The 21,865-nt window shown below is 42.5% G+C and overlaps 1 protein-coding gene across 8 annotated transcripts in view; it reads right to left on the reverse strand.

Annotated features, from left to right (window-relative positions):
- Window positions 1–21,865, reverse strand: part of Efcab11 (EF-hand calcium binding domain 11) — a 218,423-nt gene that overhangs the window by 191,294 nt on the left and 5,264 nt on the right. For all 8 annotated transcript variants that reach the window (XR_009593056.1, XR_009593054.1, XR_009593055.1 and 5 more), the window contains exon 3: window positions 20,979–21,024. Coding sequence is in view for 5 of the 8 variants with exons in the window: in XM_060388034.1 (XP_060244017.1) it covers window positions 20,979–21,024 (46 nt within the window). In the remaining 3 variants the exon portion in view is untranslated. The remainder of the gene's footprint in view (window positions 1–20,978; window positions 21,025–21,865) is intronic.

Raw genomic sequence — 21,865 nt, forward strand, 5'->3', positions numbered from 1 at the left:
AAGCCAGACACGAACAATGATAAATATCACAAATAATCTGATTTTTATCTTTCACAAAGGGTATTCACTCATAAATACAGCCGAAAAGACATGGTGTTGTGCTACATGCTAAAGCAAGTCCAACTGTAGCAATCAATACTGAAAACCAGAGATACGCAGGTTCACTGAGCTTCTCGAGGAATGGAGGAACCATGACCTTGAAAAAGTTTAACCCTCTCCCTCTAATGGATCCAAAAGACAGGCATGGAACCAGTTATTAAAGAAAGTCGCATAATTTTCCTTCCCTTATGCTGCTTTAATGCCCTTTTTTTCCTAGCCAGATGTCATTTCAGCAGGTTCCTCCCCCCAGCTGGGAGACAGGGTCAGAGAAGTAGTTTCTCAAAAGTCAACACCAATTGTATGCCACAGATAGAGGTGGAGAGGATATTACACAAACAATGGAGCTGGCACTGTCCCCAGCCCCGGGCACACCCCACAACGTGTTTAGCAGCCTCGGGCTCCGCTTCCTGCGACTCCCGTAATAAAAGAGCCCAGCGTGATGATATGAGATTGGGTACTGTGCTTACAAGGTCTATTAAAATGAATTCTAATGTGATCTTTGTAGCAGGTTTAAGGAGCAGAGCCAAGAATTCAGACATTTTAGTGAACTGAGCCTGAAATATATAGAAAGGGCAGTTCATTTGCATAATGTAGGATTTCCATTAAAAAGTTATCAGCTTGTTTTAAAAATAACCCCAAACTATCTAATAAGTATGTGTAACTCTATCCTTTGGGCGACATAATTAATAACATTGAGCCATATGCCTTTCCCAAAATAGCGTCAAGAGTTTACAATGGTAAAACAATTTTCTTAGGTTCATTTTTTTTTCTTTGAGATTAATGACTTATGAGCTTTAAAAAAAAATCTACGTAGCTGTATTATGCTTTAAAATGATTATTTTACAAATTTTAAGGACCCACTATGTGCCAGCCATTGTAATAAATGCTGGAGGTAGAAGGTGAAAAAGAATGTAATTCCAGTTACAAGGCAAACCATGTACTAGGAGAGGTGGCCATTATGTAGTTTCACTGCAAGTGCACACACCCCTGAAAACTGGAGCATGTGCAATGATGGGGAGGGAATGGAAGGTCGGGAAAGAGAGACCCAGGAGTCACTGTACCATAGACTGGAGGAGGGGGCTCTTTGAGAAGAATCTGGTTAAGCTAAGAACTAAATCATGAAAATACTGCAAGTGGCTTACAGGATGAGAAGACACGCAATCCAGGAAGTGGACAGCTCATGTCAAGCCACGGGGTAGGAAATGAAAGGCGACCATGCAGCTAGAACAGGTTCAAAGAAAGAGGGAGAAATGCAGCACAAGGGTGGTGAGGGCCAGAGGGCCAGAACTCTCAGCTCCTGGAGACTGCAGTAAATAACAAGGGTTTCATTGAAGTTGCGATAGAAAGTCAGTAAAGGTTTTCATAGCGAAGTGATGTGATCTGGTTTAAAGTTTGGAAATGTATTTCGCGTTATCGCTGCGGTGCAAAGGGACTGGGAGTAAAGGCAACCATGTAAAAGGAGAGGCAGGTTAGGAGGCAAGAGCCCTGTGGGCACTGGCAGTGGAAGGCAGTGGGGTGGAAGGCCATGCTTTAGAACAGAAATGACACAATTTGAGGAGTTAGATGTGGCAGGTGAAATGTCACCTATAACACAGAGGTTCTGAATTGAGTACTTGGCTGTCTGAGGTGTCAGTTAAAGGGATGAAAAGGCCTAGGGAAAGAGTAGGACCAGGGGACCGGCAAAGCACTGTACTTTCAATGTGTTAACTGCACTACGCTTCGGAGACAGCTAAAAGGAAAATGACCAGGAGGCAGCTGGCCGTCCTCGGCTAGGCAGCAGGCATTACCTCCCAGCAACAACATCCGGCAGGCATTCAGTAAGTACAGCCGTCCATGTCTGTTGGTGTCCATGAAGGATGGGGGTTATATGCCCCGGAAGATACCAAAACTGGAGGATGCAAAAATCCCTTATACCAAATGATACAGTGTTTTGAGTGTAACCCTACACAACTCTCCTATAAACTTCAAATCACCTCCAGATCACTTGTAATGGCGAATGTGACATAACTGCTGTGTACGGAACTGGGCTGCACTGTTAGGGCAACGATGATGAAGTCCACGTTTCCATCACAGCTGGCTGAAGTGCAGCACCTTCAGACACAGACTGCACTGCACTGAATTAGCATACACAGAATTTTCCCCCTGTAGTTGCTAAGGACAGAGATTGATGCAGCTCCATTCCCATCTAATCACCCTGTGACCAGAGAACATATTTTAAAAGGCTAGCTGAGGTTGAAACTGAAGTCTAGCCATGCATGTTCCCAAAGATCATATCCATAACTTTAGTTTCATGAACTCCAAAAGCTAATAAATTAAATCACATCTCAAGTTGTTGAGATTCCTGAATAATTTATTCATGGGTGATGTGCATTCTGTAAGAGCCACCAGCATCCTCCGCCGGCCCACACTCCAGTCCCTCTAGCAAACATCCTGGTGCTTCCTGCACCCACAGGCTCCTAGCATCTGGTGCCCTGGCATATGTAAACACTCTGCCTGGAAGCACCTCTTCCTTTTATTTCTCCTAGTGAAATTTTATTACACATCTCCTCCCAGATGCAACCGAAGCACGACCTCACTTGAAAGGGTCTCTGATGTGTCTCAGCTAAGTCCCTTTGCTGTGACCAGTGGCCTAGCGGTCACAACACACTTAAGGAATGGATGAGGCTCTATGGCGAGGGCCTAAACACATGCCTGGCTGAGAGATGCTAGGGGAAAGGAGAGGGTACTATTCAGAGTTCATCCCCGGTGTTGAGCATGATGCCTGTGTCTAATAGGCGTTCATTACATGCTTGCTGGGTAAGTAACAGGTAAGTAATAAATAAGAGCAAACATGGAAATATAATTTCTAATTTTCAGCAAAAAAAAAAAAAACATAAAAAGCCCATTAACCTCTATGGAAATCAATATGATGGTATCTTAGAAAACTGGGAATTGATTTAGCTCAAGACCCAGCTATACCACTTCTGTGCATATACCTAAAGGACACTCCACCATACCAGAGGGACAATTGTTCAACTATATTCATAGCAGCTTTATTCGTAATACCTAGAAACTGGAAACAACCTAGATGACCCTCAACTGTAGAATGGATAGAGAGAACACAGTACATTTTACACAATGGAATACTACTCGGCTATTAAAAACAAGGAAACCATGAAATTTGCAGGCAAATGGATGGAACTAGAAAAGATCATCCTGAGTGAGGTAACTCAGACCCAGAAAGACATACATGGTATGTACTCACCTCTAAGCAGATATTAGCTATAAAGTACAGGATAACCCTGCTACAATCCACAGACTAAAGAAGCTAAGTGTCAAGGAGAGCTAACGGGGGGCTGTGTGACTCCTGCTGTAACAGCACGGTCTTAGTGCTCTGCATTTGACTGTTGACTATGTTGCTCCCCAGGGTCCGCTTGCTGTTTCTCATGAGCAGACACTCACATGCCCCAAGTACTGCTGTGTAAGCTCACCTCCCTGACTGGCTGAATAAAAGTCCTATACCTGAGAAGGGCAGAAGTGAGGGGCGGAGCTAAGGCTGGCAGGCTTGGAGGACAGAAGGATCACGGGAGGAGAGAGAAAGAGGAGCCAGAAGGAAACAGAACCTGCCATGGGTTAGCTTGGCGAGAAGTACCTGGCCGGATCGGGTGGATAAAGAAAAGCAGCCAAGGGGAGAAACATAAGCAAGTACTTATGGAATTATGGATGGGAAGTAGCCCAGATAGAAATTATTAAAGCAATTGGCATGGGATGAGAGCTGGGAGGTAAAGGTAATTTAGGGGGTTATTGTCTGCCCAGCCCCAGGTAAAATAAGACTTATCTAAAATCTATCAGGTGTCTGTGCCTTTTATTGATTTGAAAGCAGGTTAAATAACACTGCCATAATAATTATAGGCTTTTAATAATAAACATTAATAGCTATATTTATTTTCCACAAGAGCTCACTGTGAAAGAGAAATAGAACAGACATTGTGGGAAAAGGGTGAGTTCCGGATGGAAGGGTGGAGACAGGAACAGGTGAGATCAGGTGGAGCGAGGACAGAGTGGGAGGGTGCTGAGAAAGACAACTGGGATGTGCTGGGGAGTGCATCGCTGGGATGAGCTCCCAGGGATCTCTGAGGACAACCCTAGCTAAGACTTGGAACAATGGGGGCTATGGAGCCTGAACCAGCTATTTCCTATAACCAGGCAAGACTTCCAGTGGAGGGACTGGGACACCAATCCAGCCACAAAACCTCCAACCGACAATTTGTCATGCCTATAGATAGGATGGCGCAGAACTTGTGGGAGTGGCCAACCAATGGCTGGTGCAAATTGAGACCCATAGCCTGAGGGAGCCCACCCCCTGACACTGCCTGGAGGACCACTCCCAGAGGAGCTCCAGAGGAGATCTAAGATAGACCCTAACAAGACTGGGGGGGGGGGATAAAGTGAAAAAAAGATCAATGAAATGATTCCTAATGATATTCTAGTATACTCATAGATTGATTGCCTAGCCCATTTGTCATAAGAGAGCATTCACCCAGCAACTGCTGGAAACTGATGCAGAGACCCACAGCCAAACATTAGGCAGAGCTTGGGGGATCCCACAGAAGATGGGGTGGAAGGATTGTAGGAGCCACAGGGGTCAAGGGTACCACAAGGAAAATCACATTCAACTAACCTGGGCTCATGGGGGCTCACAGAGATTGAACCAACATGCAGAAAGTATGCATGGGTCTGATCTAGGCCCTCTGCATATATGTCACAGCTTGGTCTTCTTGTTGGACTCCTAACTGCAGGAGTAGCAAGTGATTCTCTGACTCGATTGCCTGCCTTTGGGGTCCCTTTCATCCTACTGGGTTGCCCCATCTAGTGTTAACAGAAGAGGGGGTGCCTAGTCTTACTGAAACTTGATATGCCATGGCTGGCTGGTATCTATTGAGGCCTACCCTTTTCTGAAGAGAAACGGAGAAAGAGGAGGAGTAGATTGGGCAAGGGGGGGAGGCTGGGAGGAAAGAAGAGAGGGGAAAATAAAAATAAAAATATATGGGATAAAATATGGGATATAAAAATAAAATAAATAAAAATTTAAACACATGTGTGTTTTGAATCATCTTTATCTCCAAAAAGCAATGGCAAAAAGTAAGTCACTTTTAATTTACCTGGCCAGTTAAGTAAACCATGGCTTTAGGAATAAAACAGCCTTCAGAGCGAAAGAAAATACTAGCCTAAGATCTGCTCTGGTAACTGCAGCTCACTCAGAGAAATGAGGGGCAGAATGCAGTGCATGGTTCAGTGTGTGATTCGTAAGAAAAGGGAGCAGATGAATGCTGCTGTCTTTTTTATTACATATCCGGACAACACATCCAAACTTGGAATTATAAAGTATGCAGGTCCACCATTCCACGATTGTACAGTATAAAAAGCAAATGTTCTTTAGGTTTTAATAGAAAAAAATATTTAAATGGCATGCTTAGTACCACTTAAAATGAAAAATAATCCAATAACACAAATAACTCTATTATGAATAATCATGTCTTTTCATACTGTTTTCCCCACAGTCATATATCTAATATTTTAAACTCAGTGGAGGTCAGAGGAGCTGGGTACACATAAAACTGTGTAAACACATGATCCACAGCATGCCCTCAGGTTGTCTTCAGGGCCACACACATCTGAATGCAAGCCTCTTTTCTGGAGACTAGGTTTTCATTTTGCACGGCTTTCTTTCTACAATACCACAATCGCTTTCCAAAGCTAATACTTAATAATTTACTATTCTAAAGCTCTGCAACAAACACACTGATGTAAGCTTTGTAGATCTTGCTGCCTTTCAAATGGCCTAGAAATAGAATTCTTACTACTAGCTCCACCTGCTGTCACAACAGTCAAAACGAAAATTACCACTTCACAAAGACTCAATAATTCCATTTATGTCAGATCTCATACCCGATGCATTATATGTGCCCCTGCCCTGGAGCAAAAGAGTGCATTCTGGAAAATTCTAAATGCAAACGCAATACTGAGTTCTCTGTGCACACTGTCCACTTAAACAGTGACTTACACACACTCTACTGGAGTCACAAATCAGAGCCACAACATCACTGACACCAAGAATTACAAGGTCTTGGTGTCTATTTGTGTTCACTAACAGGTCCTCAGAAGTGTGGACAATCTGCCAGTGTACCCAGACTTCACTAGTATAGACTGTTTTTGTTGTTGTTGTTGTCGTTTTTAATATGTTAGCAAGATCCCTTTTAATAACAAGCCAGTACCCAATGTCCCTGCTGAGTAGTGTCACTGGGAGTGGCCTCCAGGCTGAGGCTCACAGCTTAGCAGCTGTTAGCTTTCTGCCATGCTGACAAATAACACAAATAACCAAAGGAAGCAGAGGTTTATCCCTGCCTCTGGTTTTAGAGAGCTCAGTCAATGATCCCTGGGTCCTATTATCACGGCTGGAATGTATGATGGGAGAAACTGTTCATTGGACAGTGTCAGATATATAAAAAGGAGAGACAAGAACACCAGCATCCCCTTCAAGGGCATGCCTGCTTTCCTTGGACTGGGCCCTGCCTCCTGCAGGCCCTACCACCACTCAGGAGCATCACAGGTTGGAGAACCAGCTGTCAATACACAGCCTTTGAAGAATATTTAGGGTCTGGAGCAACACTTTTTACAAATCCTTCCTGACTCTGTAAGTCCAGGCATTTTCAACACAACTGAAAAATATGTCCTTCCTTTTTGTAATCTATCCTTGGCAAAATGCACAGTTTTCATGCGCTATGATGAAGATATGTATTTATCTTTACTCCCCAAACTACTTAATATGTGTGATGCAGATAGGCCATATAGAAAAAGACTACAAAGATGATTTTTTTCCCCTACTTTTTGAAAAGCCTGTTTCCTAGGAGGGTAATCAGCTTTCACCACAGGGGTGAATGTATTCAAAAAAAATCGAATAAAACTATCACAAATTCTTTCTTTGAACGTTCCATTATGTATATCTTTTTGTGGTTCACAGTTCTAAGCTTCAGGGTCAGTGCACGCAGAGAAATCCTCTTGAAAACGAAGCAGTCTGGTGTCTGCCTATCATAGGGAGCTCAAATTAGAAACTGCAATAAACCCAGGGAGAGTGAAGGAGAAAACAATAAAAATGCCAGGTTACTTGGCTATAACACTAGTCCAAAGAAAGCAAGGTTCAAGCTCATTGTACCACATATTAATTTTCCCAAGGTCTGAAATTCCTAAAACCAAGGGCTTAAAAGGAAGAAGTGGCTTTTTTTTTTTTTAAGTATAATGTAAGCCTTTTCTAGTTTTAAGGAATAAAATGCAGATTATGAGTTTTGGAAGCCATGATGGGGGGAGGTATAGTGTATTTGTATAAAAAGACTATAAGGCCAGAAAGTGAAAGCGACATCATTATGATGAGTTGTCAGAGCAAGGCGGATGGATAAATTCAAAGGACTAATACTGTCTTCCACCTGCCTGCCGAAAAGTGGAATAAAGAGGATGGACACTCTATTACTAGAAGAAATCAAGCTTTTATCTACCACTGAGAGGGAAACGAGTTAAAAATGTGTTATAGCAGAGTAGAGATTTTCTCCCTATGAGCGTGGACAGGGATCATTTCCTTTTTAGTATGCACATCTCCTGATCATAAAGCATCAAAGGTGCGCAGTGCTTACAGTGCCAAGTCCCGCCTCACTCGGCAAGCCACAGCCCCAACCTTCCCAGCAGACTGGCCCTAAACCTCCTTTCCAGCTCTCAGCTTCGTGAGATCAGTGAAAAGGCTGAACAGGGGTCACTTCCGGTCACATATTATAGTCCTTATGGGGCAGGAGGTGGCCGGACCCCAAGGTATTCTGGTTTGAGAAGGATGCTTTCTTAATGGCTTGAGACATGAAAGATTAGGGTGATCATGTCTAAGAGAAGAGTGTTGGGACAGCATTGCTACAAGGAGACCTGAGAGTTAATATCATGGGGGACGGGGGATGGGAGGAGTCTAGGAGAGGTGGGCAGGAGGAGAACTTATAGAGCAGACAGCCTAGCCTGCCTCGGCAGGGATAAACACCTCAGCAAAGCCACGATGATCCCCAGGGCTTTTATGGCAGTGGAATGTATGGGCAAGTCTGAATCTATGCTGAGTTATGCCTAGCAGAGTCGGGCAGAACTGCAAGAGCTTGGGGAAAGCCGCTAGCAATGGTCTACATTCATTCATTTATTGCATTCTCCTCTTGGCTCCACCCCTTACCTGAATCTTACCCACCTTTAATGTCTGCTTCCAGGAAGGAAGCTTCCTGTCCTCTCAAGCATTCCCATCTACCATATTAGCACAATGTCCAGCCTCGAAAGAAGTGGCAGTATGTCCTTCCTGTAATTGCCCCACATGAAACATATTTGTGAACACAAATTGACCTGGGGTCTGTGTCGGTCTCCCAATTCTTTTCTGTCCCTACAATGAAGGATAGTCGCCATTCTCTAAATGGAGGATGAAATGAAGTTACAGAGCATACATGTGGGCAACATGCCCGGTCTTCGGATAGAGCAGCTTCAGTCTGCGCGCAGCTTCCTGCTGATGGAAAGAACTAAGAAGCTAAGTGAAAGGTGAAAGACTTTACTCCTGGTACACCTCGAGATCCGTCCTCAACAGGAGCCTGACACACGCAAGCACAGGACCAAAAAGACTAACAAATGGAAATTTAGATTTAGGAAAATATTATATTTACTCAGCTGGCAAATCAGGCAAGACAGTAATAGACAAGACGCACAAGCCAACTGACCATTAACCTAATCATCTACAAATTATTTTTCAATTGAACTTACGCTGGATAGCATGAGTGAGTCAAACAGCCCATAATTACCATGAGGATGAATCAATCCCTTTGATTTTCCCATCATTCAAATTTGAAGGTTAAAATTAACTTCCAGGAAGGCCTTTTCTTGTGTAAGTATGAAAGTAAAATGGGCTATTTTTAAAGAGGCTATGATCTACGGAAAAAAATATTCTCAATCTAGTCACTAAACAAAAGCAAAATTCTGAAGTACTTGCCCTCCGTCCCCACACACCCCGAAACCTCTGCCCTCAACCCTCAAAGAACTGGACCATATAAAGAACTGGGATGAAATGGAGATAGCTGTGTGAAAACTCAGGAGCATGCTCACTTGGCTCTTATCTGTCATGATCACTTAGCATACAGTGAGCGAGAACAGGATAAAGTTAGCATGCTGCTATTCAGGCAATGGCCTAGGGTTCATCCTACAATGGCAACTGATCTCCCAGAGTCCTATATTCAGGGCCCATGGTCTTGGACTTTCATTAGGTCATGCTGACATGTCCTGGCATTAAACATGGACCTACACTGAAGAAAATGTAAGGAGCAGCCACAAAAGTTACTGCTGTGTATCCCGAACTGTCTATGGACTTGGATAGCCACTCAGGAGCCTCTCCTCCATAAGACAGCATAGAAGAACTATCGCAGGGACCTAACTCCAACCCCACAACCCCAACCCTAGCCCTTTAACTCCAACCCTCTAACTTGAACCCTAACCCTAACTCTAACCCTAGCTCTAACCCTCTCCCCACCCCCACCTCATGGGGAGGTTTATAATATGTGGACACTGACCACTCTACTTGTTTCTCTATTTGCTCTGGATGCTAGGATTCATAACGAACTCTGAAAACAGCAACTACTGATACAGAACCTGTTGATTTGCCACCTGTAAACTGATACCATTCCTGATTTCAACTCACCATGTTCCTTAGGGAAGTGAATACCAGCCTCGGTCCTGCTGTAATCATAAACCTGATCCATTGCACCACTGAAAATCAAGGGAAGGGTTTACCGGTAGCCATGAGAGCAAGGTGGCGGGCCAGATGGCTTTGGTCTGCTCCTTACCAGCCAGCTGTGGCATTCTGGGCAAATGACCTAACTACCCTACGTTTCACATTTTTAACGTCTTAAAGAGGGTGCATTTGATAAGATCATAAAGTTGACTGAATATTTACTATCCAGTCCTCCTCACAAAGCCACATGTAACTGTTCAAGAAAAGATACCTGTAATTATTGTCTATAAAATAATAAATGATGTAGCACATGTGAATGTCTTTTATAAAGAGCAGTACAAATGCCAGTACGTATTCTCTTCTGTATCAGCCTCCTTATCTTAAAGTAGGGGACAGATGAATGTTTCCAGGCCTCTTCTAGCTGCCAGTTTCTTTCACTAATGTACTCAGAGAAGCTATGAACAAAGTCCACTAAGTAAGGAAGCCTGTATAATGACATCAATTTCACTGGAGATCTGTTGCTTCCCTAACTACATGGCCACTGTCTTGGCTAACCTAGATGGTTGTTACTTATACCCACTTGCTTGTTGGGTCTCAGGAGTAAAAATATCAGTACTGCCTTTTTGCTACTCATTTGGCAATTCCCCCAAATTCATCCAGCATGTACTTTTCTTCCAGATATCCTATACTTATTTCTAATAGCTTTGATCCAACTTTAAATTTTATTAATTGTCACAAGGAACTTCTAACAGACATGACCCATCTTCTAAGACGACTACAAGCCCTTGGAAAATGGACCTAGACATCCAGGTACTATCCAAAACTATGAAATGGATCTTCAGAATTTAGTCCTTACTTAGGAGCAGCTGAGGCAAGGTGAACCTGGGACTTGGGTCTGGACCTCATCTGGGAAGCTCTTCAGGCAAAGAGCCATGCATAGACACCTGCCATGCCTTGTCTTAAAGAAGAGCTATGGAGCCAGGTATGGTGAATTGGGTCTCTAATGCCAATACTTCGGATATACAGACAGGAGGATCACAGGTTCAGGATCACCCTTGACTAAAGAGAAAGTTTGAAGCTAGCTTGGCTACATGGGACTCTGTCTTTAAAAAACAAGCAAGCAAGCAAGCAAAAAAAAAAAAACAAACATCAACAACAACAACAAACTATGGGTAGCAGAAAGAGAATTCCCAGTTCAAATACCTACAAGAACCTTGGGAAACGTATTATCAAAGTAGGTACGTTCCAGGAAGCAAAGACCCACACTTAACTCCTTCAGTCAAAACATTATGGAGAGAGACTAGAGATGGTTCAGTGGTGAACAGCTCTTATTGTCCTGGCAGAGGACCCGGGTGCAGGTCACAGCACTCACGTCGTGGCTCACTGCCACCCACAGGCACACACAGATGTGCGAAACACTCACACATATAAAAAAATAAAATAAATGTGAAAAACACTCTACGGAGAGGGAGGAACAAGATATTTGAGGACATTGAATCTGTTCATAATCCATTTCTTTCGAGAAAAAGGCCATGTGGTAAATGTGAGCCTTGTAATCTACTGGGGAGGAAAGGAGTTGATGGTGTGAAATTGGTTTTGGATTGGCAGTTCTAATAGGAGGAATTTATGTTAGCAGCAGAGTTCAATGGTAATTTCTTACGGAACAGCTATTTAACTGTTTCTTTTAGAGGTTTGTAGCCTCGACTTTCACCAGTCAAATAAACACACACTGAAGCTGGACAGAGAGAGTTGGTACACGAGTTATCTAAATGTATCCCTCTAATCCTGAAGAAAGAGATGCTCTAAGAAAGATAATTTGATATTGATCTCAAACTGGGAGAAGGAAAATACCAGAAGCCTGGAGTCAAAAGCAGGTCATCACAGGTAATTTGGAACAAGACACTAGGCACCTGCATTTGATCTCAACCTTTCAACCTTTTAAACTATCCCTTCCTCTGCTACCCACCTGAGTTTCTCAAATGTCTAATTCACTTAGTGAAATACACCTTAAAATTAAATCACGGAAAGAAGCATCCTAATGACGTGGTTGAAAAATGGTTGTCAGAATCATTCTTTAATACTAAGTGCAAGGAAGCGCATCCTGGAGTAAGTTCCCAAGCACATTATCAGAGTTAGAGAGCTCTAAGTCTGTTTACAGTTCGGAAAAACTCCAGGTGAAGCAACCTTTTGGACATCTTGAATCTGAGAAAATGTGCCTCTTATGCACAGAACTCAGGCATGGGAGAAGCCACGCCAGTGTACTGAATGCGGAACAGCTGTGCCTGTACAATAAAGCTGCCCAAAGGAAGCTCCATGACCAGTGCAAATGACAAGCACTCTGAAGGAAGGCAGCACTCAGTCACTACAGAGTCACCAAAAACGGAGAGTTCATGATCACATCAGAACAAACACCTAGAAGGGGAGTATAGATGGCATGCCACAAACCAAACCTGACTTAATTGCAGAGTACTCACACACACAGGAAACACTTCTGGAATGAAGACAGAAAACCTTCTGCCAGAATTTATCCTCCATACACACCCCACTTTTTACACAGGGTGAAAACCTATGAATTTACCTCACATGGGAATACCTTTTCATTTAGCTATATCTTACTAAATGTGAGCGAGCGTTTATTAGGAAGAGACCTGAGGACATTCTGAGTGTTGGGAACGTTACCCTGGAAATCAACCGTCATGTCAAAGAACTTCCTCCACAGGAAAAGAATTAGGTAAAGAATTAGGAAGGCTTTCTTTCAGAATCCACACATTTACGTATACCTCATAAAACTAAAGAAAGTCAAGTTAACCTCACAGTTGATTCCTGTAGCGAAGGAGAGAAATTCTGCAGTGTGAAGACTAAAGAAATAGCTCCACTGCCTGAAGTCCCTGAACTGGGGAAGGGAGACACAGCCAACTTCTTAGAGAGCCTCAGACCAGCTTGAGCTGCCTGGCACTCCTTCTCAAAGAAGGAATAAAACAAAATACAGACCACCAACAACTAAAAATTCCTCATGAAGTCAGAGCCTTAACGCAAAACCAGAAAGCATATATAAGAAAAAGTCCTGTGCAAATGATCTCTGTTAAGGTGCTTTCAGCCCCAGCCATACTTAACATGCCAGAAAAGTCACAGGACAGAGACATACCATATAAAAATAATGACCCTAGTGCAGGCAGAAAAGTCCATTAATTATCAGGCGATTCTTGGGACAGAGAAATGCAGTTGGTACTAAGGAAGCAGTTAAGCCTCCCACCAAAAGACAGAACTCTTTATAGACTGGAATAAAAACACGGAAGCTCTAAGAGGGGAGAATGGAGGGAAGGTTCCACCAAGACATTACAACCAATTGAACATCAGAGAAAAAAATATTTTGAAAGTGTGAAAAATATCCTGAAAAACAAAAAAATTAAAAGCCTAGGGAAGCTATATTAAGTTGGGGATTATGTAAAATACCTGTTATTCTGAAAATACAGTTCTAAAAGTAATACTTCATATAGGGTATCTAAGCTTGTTTATTAAAAAACAAAACGAGCTGGACAGTTAGTTGAGCTGTTGAGAGCATCTGTGGCTTTTGCAGAGGACCTGGGTTTGGTTCCCATCACCCACACTAGGCAGCTCACACATGCCTGTCACTCCACTTCCAGGGAATCCAATGCCCTCTGCTGGCCTTTGTGAGCACCTGCATACAGGTGTGTATACAGGAAAGCAGACATGTATGCAAAAAATTGAAAAATAAGAACGAATAAATGTGGTTTCCATCTAAGTATCACGAAGGTATCTTACGATAGCACTGGAAAGAAAGCTCTGTGTAAGGCTAGTTGTCGCTCTTGCGGAAGACCTGGCTTTGGCTCCCAGCACCCACGTGGTGCTGCACAGCCGTCTTTGACACTAGCTCCGGGGATGCAAAGCCCACTCCAGACCTCCACAGGACCCAGGCACTCACACCGCGTACGTTCACACATGCAGACAAAATACCCACACACATAAAATAAAATAAATCTTAAGAGAAAAAGATCTCTTACGATATGATACAGTATATGAGAATATAGTTAACAATTTCAGAATATCACGGCACTATGGCTCCTGTAATGCCAACATGGTACTGGAAGGCTAGGGAATAGAGCTCACTGCCTAAGTACCTGACTGGGATGCACGAGGCCCTGGGCATACTCCCTAATACCACAAACGAAAAAGGCTGCTGAGTGAAGAGCCAAGGTTGGCAGCGAGTCCTCAGGAGTCTCTCCACCAGGAACGGCGTCTGTGGAATAGACACTTTTACAAGCTTTGCATGGATAAGGCTTACAATCGCAAACCAATCTAACTGACTACACAAAACCGTGAGTAGTACTAATTAGATAGCACATGTGTGTTACTTGTTTTTATTCCCATTTTTACATTTTTTAAGTGTAAGATTTTACAACATACAAAAATAGAGAGGAAAGTACACCCAGAGAAACATGACTACGATTTAATAAATGTTTAGAAGAAAGACAGCAGAGACTGTAAATCCCACTACTTATTATTATTCTTTCTTTGATATTTGGTAGATCGTATCACTGAAACCATGTGGGCCTAGAGCTTCCTTTATAGGGTTTTCACTAAAAATTCAATTTCTTTAATAGAGATGGGACTGCTCCTATTATCTCTTTCTTCTTGGGTTTCTAGTAGGTTCTGTCTTTCAAGAAATCTAGTGAATTAATCTAAGTTGCTAAACTGTTGGTATTAAGTTACATATCCTAATTATCCTTTAGGTAACCATGGCATCTACCTCTGTCATTCATGAAATTGGTAATTTCCCCTCCCCCCACCTATGTGGGCAAGCTTCTCCATTTTATTGATTCGCTAATTAAAAAAAAAAAAAAGGCAGCTCTTAGTTCCTTTGGCTTTCTCCTCTAGGTCTCATTGATTTCCACTTTAATCTTTGTAATTTCTTTTTTCCGATTATTTGGGGCCTCATCTACTGACATGTGATAGATACTTAGTTTCCGAGTAGCTGGGACTGTCCCCCCCGACCCCCGCACACAACCTCTGCTATTGATTCTAATATAATTGGAACACAAAAGGCGAATGTAGCATAAGATATGCCTGCTACATGAAGGTACTGTGAAGGCTTGTGAAGAACTGGCCTGGTAGTTCCTGAGGGGAGAACTCTACAGATGACAACTGGGCAAGCTGCTGGTTGGCCATGCTGGAGGAGGGGGACCATCTACAGCTTCACTGGCTGGGGTCTCCTTGCTGCTGACAACTGTTTAGCATCCTTGGTGAAGCGAGTCTTGGAACTCTGAAATGAGCATGCTCCTCCTGCAGTATCCCTTCATTTCACGTCAGCTTACTGTACTTTATCTTACCTAGTTGACTTTTGATTGCTATTAGTACCATATGTTTTTCATCATCTTATCTGTGCCTTTATACTTAAAGTTACTTAATTTAAGTTTAAGCAACAAGTGAGGCGAATTCTAGACTCACCAAAGTCATCAATGCTATCAATATGTTACAGAAACATTCCACATCATTGGGATATAACACCAAAAACTAATTCTTGTAGTGAAGGGGGAGAAAAGCTATTAAGAACATTACTAGATCAAGTGGTAAAGACAGAATATAGATGGTAAATTTAAAAAACAAACAAGCAAGAACAACAACAATAAAAAAGCCAATGTCCTGGGAAAAGACACAGTATAGGGGGACAGATGATAAGGCAAATGGGAAGATATTCACAATAAATGAATTTGGATAAAGGGAATAAAGCTGTTTTTTGGTTTTTTTTGTTTGTTTGTTTGTTTTTTTTTACTATTTTTATTTGGCAGCTTTTGTAAGTTTTAAATCATTTCCCAAAGCAAGGCGTAGCTTCGAGAAACCAACCCAGCATGACCTGGAGTCCCTCTCCTCAAACAGAAGGTATGTGCCCACTTGCTAGCTGGCTCTCTCTCTGGCTCTCCAATTCCTTTTTCCCTCCTTCTTCATCAGACCCTTTCGTGAAGCACAGAGGCATGCTCTTCCATCTTTTAAAAACAACAAACAAAAGATCTTCTGACCCACAGCCACTCCAGGCTTACTGTGAGACTACTCAGACCGTCACACCGTCACACTCCCCTTTTACCACCAACCTAACTCTAGCCTGGCTAGTGACATCACCACACACTGTCGGCATTACACATCCTTCCAGGTTACCGTGGGTAATCCTCACACTGCTACCTGACCTGTCAGCAGCACTTGAACTACCACTTCCTCTGGCTTTTCAACCGACATTCATGATTTCCTGTCTGCCATTCCTAAGTGTCTTTTACCCTTTCCTCATCCTTCAAATGACCCACTCCTCCATTAAGTACAGTTCCTAAGATCTATCTGCCTATCTCTGTCCATGTAGATTCATCCCATGCATGATTTCAAAAGCCATCTACATGCTAATATTCCAATTTTATTTCTTCAGCCCAGAGCTCTCCTGCGTTCCACTTGCAAACACTTAATTGATCTGACATATGGATTAAGACTTCTGAAATGCAACATCCTAAAATATAAACTCTTGACCTCCCCCAGCCTCAAACATTTCCTTCCCTCCTAGTTCAGCATTACTCTCAGTCCTCCAGCTGCTCAGGTCAGAAAACAGCATCAGAGCCAGACACGGTAGAGCAAGTCTGTGTTTCCAGCATGTAGAAAGCCAAGATGGGCGATCACAATTTGAGGCCACCAGTGGCTACATAGTAAGACCTGGTCTGTTCACTGAAAAGGATTTCCAATCACCATGGAAACTCCCTGTGTGAGAGGGAGCATCCAGATTAGCTAAATGTGGGTGGTTCCATTCCATTGGCTAGGGCTGGGGCTGAATAAAGGACAGAGGAAGCTGAATATGCATTCCTTGATCTCTCCTTCCTGGCTCTAGAGATGTCACTAGCCACCTCAAACTCCTTCCACCATGAATGACTTTCTGCTATGAAGGACTATACCCAGGAAATAGAGCCCAAAACTAACTCTTTCCTACTTAGGTTGCTTTTGTAAGGTATTTTATCACAGTAACAAGACAGGTAAATGTTTACACTAACCCCCCCCAGACACATAGAGAAAATCAAAACAGAATCATCCTATGGATGTTAAATTATAAGTGACATTTTTGTCTTTATGTTTTTGAATGGTTTAAAATTTCCCATTATAAACTCATTGTGCTTATAAATTAAATCAAAATGAGAAGAACTTCTTGATAAGATAGTGAATGTCTTAATTTGTTGGAACGATAAAACACTGACAATCTGGGGGAGAAAAAGTTTATTCTAGCTCACAATTCCACGCTACAGTCCATCAGTGTGCGAAAGCTGCTGTGTCAGATTTATGCCATCCTGTCCCATATCAACCACAGTCAAGAACAGGGAGAAACGGATGCATGCCTGCTTAGCTCTCAGCTTGCTTTCTCTCCTCAGACAGTTCAGAGCCCAGCCCATGAAACGGTACCATCCATATTCAGGGTGGCTCTTCCATCTCCAATAACTCAACATAAAAAAACTCCTCATAGGCATGACCAAAGCACCAACCTAATCCAGGCAACAATCACCCAGACCCTTTCCAGGTGATTCTTGCTTGTGTCTAACTGACAGGCAAAATTAACAACTGCTGTCAATGAGAGGCTGCCTCTGTGCAACCTAGTAAGCTGACTTCTAAGAGAAAAGCAGCTAAAAGAGAAGGAGAAGGAGAAGCAGGAGAAGAAGAAACAGAAGCAGAGGAAGAAGCAGGAGAAGAAGAAGAAGAAGAAGAGGAAGAGGAAGAGGAAGAGGAAGAAGCAGAAGCAGAAGGAAGAAGAAGAAGGAAGAAGCAGAAGAAGAAGCAAAAAAGAAGGAAGAAGAAGGAGGAGGAGGGGGAGGGGGAGGAGGAAGCCGCCACCGCCGCCGCCGCCGCCTGAGCTAATGTGAGACAGTCACAGAGAAGCAGCCAGGAGTGGCACTAGCAGGTGCCCGGCTACACCACAATGCTCGTCTGCACTGGAGTCAGGGATAGCTTGTAGGAGATGCTTCCTTCCCTGAACATGGGCACTGTAATTTACAGTGATCTGGAGGAACACTGGGCAGGTTGCAGAGACATGATCAGGGGCTAAACGTGCTACGTATGGATGAAAAGATAGCTAGGCTGAGCGGGCCCCATAAATGAAGGCAGAGGTGGGACAGGAGCCTGAAGATGCTATTGTACACCTCAGAGAATTGCCTGAGAAGGGATCACCTCCGCCATTGCCTCAGGCGGTGTCAGAGAGCATGAGAGGTGTACTGAACATCTGTCCACCAGGCGTGAGTAAACCTGCCAGCCAAAAAAAGACACCTAGCCCCAAAGGTAAATCCAACCAGCCAGGCCTTCCACGCTCTTCAGCGCTCCCTCTACACAGAATTCCATGTGGAAAGTATGACCCTAAAATACGAGAGATGATGTAGGTAACTGGCAGTGAGAGCTGTGGGGCTCGGCCTAGGAAAGTCTGGGAGGAACATGAGTCCCACACAGCAGGAAGAACACAATGACTTAAGATGTATGGATACCTGAAATTAACAGCCCTCCACACATCAGCAGAGACTACCAGGAGAAACACTCGAGAAAGGAGGAGAAATCGCATACACCCAAGCAGAAGACATACTGACTAAGGTCACAGTATCTCCTACTGCATTTTATTTATTTTTAGTTGTTTGGGTTTTTTTGTTTGTTTTTGGTACTTTTCTACTTGGCTTGCTCTAGTTTCCTTTTGCTGTGATTAAAAAAAAAAAAAAAAAAAGTCCTGACAGAAAGAACTTTAAGGGAAAAGGTGTTTATTCAGCTTACAAATCCCGTTATGATCCATCACTATGGGAAAAGGCAGGAAAAGAACTTGAAGTTGCCAGCCACAGCCACAGTCGAGAAGGGACAGAACCAAATGCCTGTGTTCCTTGTGCTCAGCTCATTCCCTCCACTGATACAGTCCAAGATTCCCAAACACGGGGAATGATGCCACCACCGTGGGCCAGGTCTTCTCGCATTAATGCAGTCAACACAATCCCTCACTGAGACTCTCTTCCCAAGTAGGCTGAGATTTTATCAGGTTGATGATTAAAACCATCATATTTGCTCTGTTTGGGCTTATAATTTGCCTAAGCATGACTTCTATGGCTCCCAATTTGTGTTTAAGGAGTGACTTTTTAAAATTGACTATTACTGTATTTCTATACTGGGCCTATTACCCACTGGTTGTGGTGGCTTCTGAAGACAGCATACTAGTCGTGTAATAGCACACAGGTCATGTGTAGTGTCCTGAACACCTAGGGGTCTTAACTATAGAGCTATATACCTCCAGTCTAACGGACATATTTGGATGGGTTTGCACAAAACCTGTAGATTGCCTTTGCTAGTACACACATTTTCACTGTGTTGATTCTGCCACCCCACGAGTGAGAGATTTCCACTTTTTATCTTCATCTTTAATTTCTTCAGAGCTTTAAACTTTGTACCATAGAAACCTTTTTGTTTGTTTGTTTGAAGCTATTATGTGTGTGACTGCTTTGCTTTCCTGATTTCTGAGCATGCTCACTGTTTATATAAAGAAAAACTACTGATTCTTGCCTTTTAGTTTTTTTATCCTGTTACTTTGCTGAATGCTTGCCATCTTTAACAATTTTCTGATGAAATCGTTAGGGTCTCTTATCATCTACAAATTAGCATAATTTGAGTTGTTTCTTACTTGTATCCCTTTCAGTTCTCACGTGGTACTTCTCTAAGACTGAATTAACTATTGAATAAGAGTAGAGAAAGTGAATATACACTTTTGGGTATAAGCCTAAAGGACTCTGAGTTAACATGCCACAGAAATACCTGTGTGTGATGGCTATTCTTGGTTGTCAACTTGACTATATTTGGAATTAACCAAAATCCAAAAATGGAGGACACACCAGTGAGGGATTTCTGCTTAATTTGAAGGAGGAAAAGCCACTTCTAATCCAGAACTTAAGGCAGAAACACACATGCCTTTAATCTGTGTCTTGTATCAGAAAGACACGCTCTTTTTTTTTTTAAATCTGGGCCACCTCTCCTGGAAGCCTACATAAGGAGGAAGCTTTTGCTCTTTGCCTACTTGCCTTTATCTTTTTAGCCCATTCACTCCTTACTGGAATTGGAGCCTGCTTCCTTGGAATTCCAACATATACTAAAGACCAGTTGAAACATCCAGCCTCATGGACTGAGGAACTTCTGGATTCTTGAACTTTCCATTCATAGCCAGCCATTGTTGGAACCAATGTTACAGGTTCCACAGGTGAACCACAGCCTGTAAGTCATTCAAATAAATACCATACATACACATACATATAAACACACATATGTATACACACACATATATACATGTGCATATACACATACATACACACACACACACACACACACAAATATATGTAAGTTCTGTTACTCTAGGAAACCCTGACTAACACACTACTTGTAATGCTTTCTTGTAATGCAGCACTATTTACAAACACAAAGTTATGCCATTATCCTAGATGTCCATCAACAGAAAAATGGGTAAAGAAAATATGATATATAATACAATAGAGTTTTAGTCTACCATAAAAAATTGTTGTTACCTGGAAAATGGGTGCAACTAGAGACCATCCTATTAAAATGAAATAAGGCAGACATAGAAAGACTCATTTTCTTTAATTTGCAGGTCCTAGAATTCTTCATAGATACATATGCCAATACACAACAACACAACAAAACTCTCACATCTGGAACTCAGATGTGTGTTGGTCGGGGGCCATTGGTACAAGACATGAAACTGGAAGGGGGACCATGAGAGGAAATACACAGACCTTAATTGGGAGGAAAATAAGAAAAAAAGAGAAAGTTAAAGAACACATGTGACATGAACGAAGACAAGAGCTATGAGGTAAGGAAGGGAACCAGCAAGAGGGAGACGGGAAGATGATAAGTCAGGACCAAATGTGTAAGGAAATACTCTAATAAAACCCGTTACTTTGTATACTAACATTTTTTTAAATTTAAAGCTTTTCTTTTAAATAATGAGATGCAAAGTCATGTTTAAATACAATGTACAATCTGTCTTAATAACAGTGTTCTTGATTTTAGTTTTGTGAATGGCTACTAAAAATATTAACTTTCACATTACCAGAAGTGTTGGGATTTACTGAAGATATCATAGAATCCGCTTCTATCTAGAAAAGAAGAAAGAATAAGAGGATGTAAAATTTTATCAGATGTTTCAAAGTACAAGTTCTAAATTCCCAGGGTAAGGGAAGACACGTATTTTATGGGAAGCCAACTTTATTGAACCTAGTAAAGAATAACCTCACTTGACATTGTGATGGTTGTTTTTCTTGTTCGTTAACACCTACAACAAATACTAATTTGCCAAGGGAACCCCAAAACTTCATTCTACTGACCACTAACTAAAATAGATGAAGGCAGTTTGGCTGTCTTTTATATAGATTATAACCTAAAATAAAACCTTTCTGATATATATGTGTGTGTGTGTGTATGTGTGTGTGTGTGTGTAAAGTAGTTGTTACATAGCTTCATTTTTCAGTTAGCAGAGGAGCATTTCCCTCCCACTGGTGATAGGGGCTTTATTTGTAAGCAGTAAGGAAGCTGTGCCTTGACAGTAACTAACAATTTTTTTTTTCCTGGTGCCAGTCTTGACTCTTACATAATCTTGAGTCCCCGGCTTCCTCGAGTCCCTTCCCAGTGGTTCCCAGTCCATCTTTGTCATGAGCTCCCTGCCCATTGTTAAAGGCAGCTGTCCCCAAAGCTTTCCCTCGAACTGGCACTGTTCACATCCATATCCTATGGCACGCCAGTTGGTCTTACAATTTGAGCTACCCCTAATAAACTGAGCCCCGTATCTTCTTCCAGCTCCCCACCTCTCTACCCAAATGCTGTTCCTATATTCCTATATTTGAGAGAGGACCTCAAAACTCCATACAGGACTCCATACAGGACCTCAAAACCCCATACAGGACTGGCTACATTGTCTTCCTCTGTGGCCTGGCCTGTATG

This window comes from Meriones unguiculatus, chromosome 7 (assembly GCF_030254825.1).
Source record: "Meriones unguiculatus strain TT.TT164.6M chromosome 7, Bangor_MerUng_6.1, whole genome shotgun sequence".
Taxonomy (NCBI): domain Eukaryota; kingdom Metazoa; phylum Chordata; class Mammalia; order Rodentia; family Muridae; genus Meriones; species Meriones unguiculatus.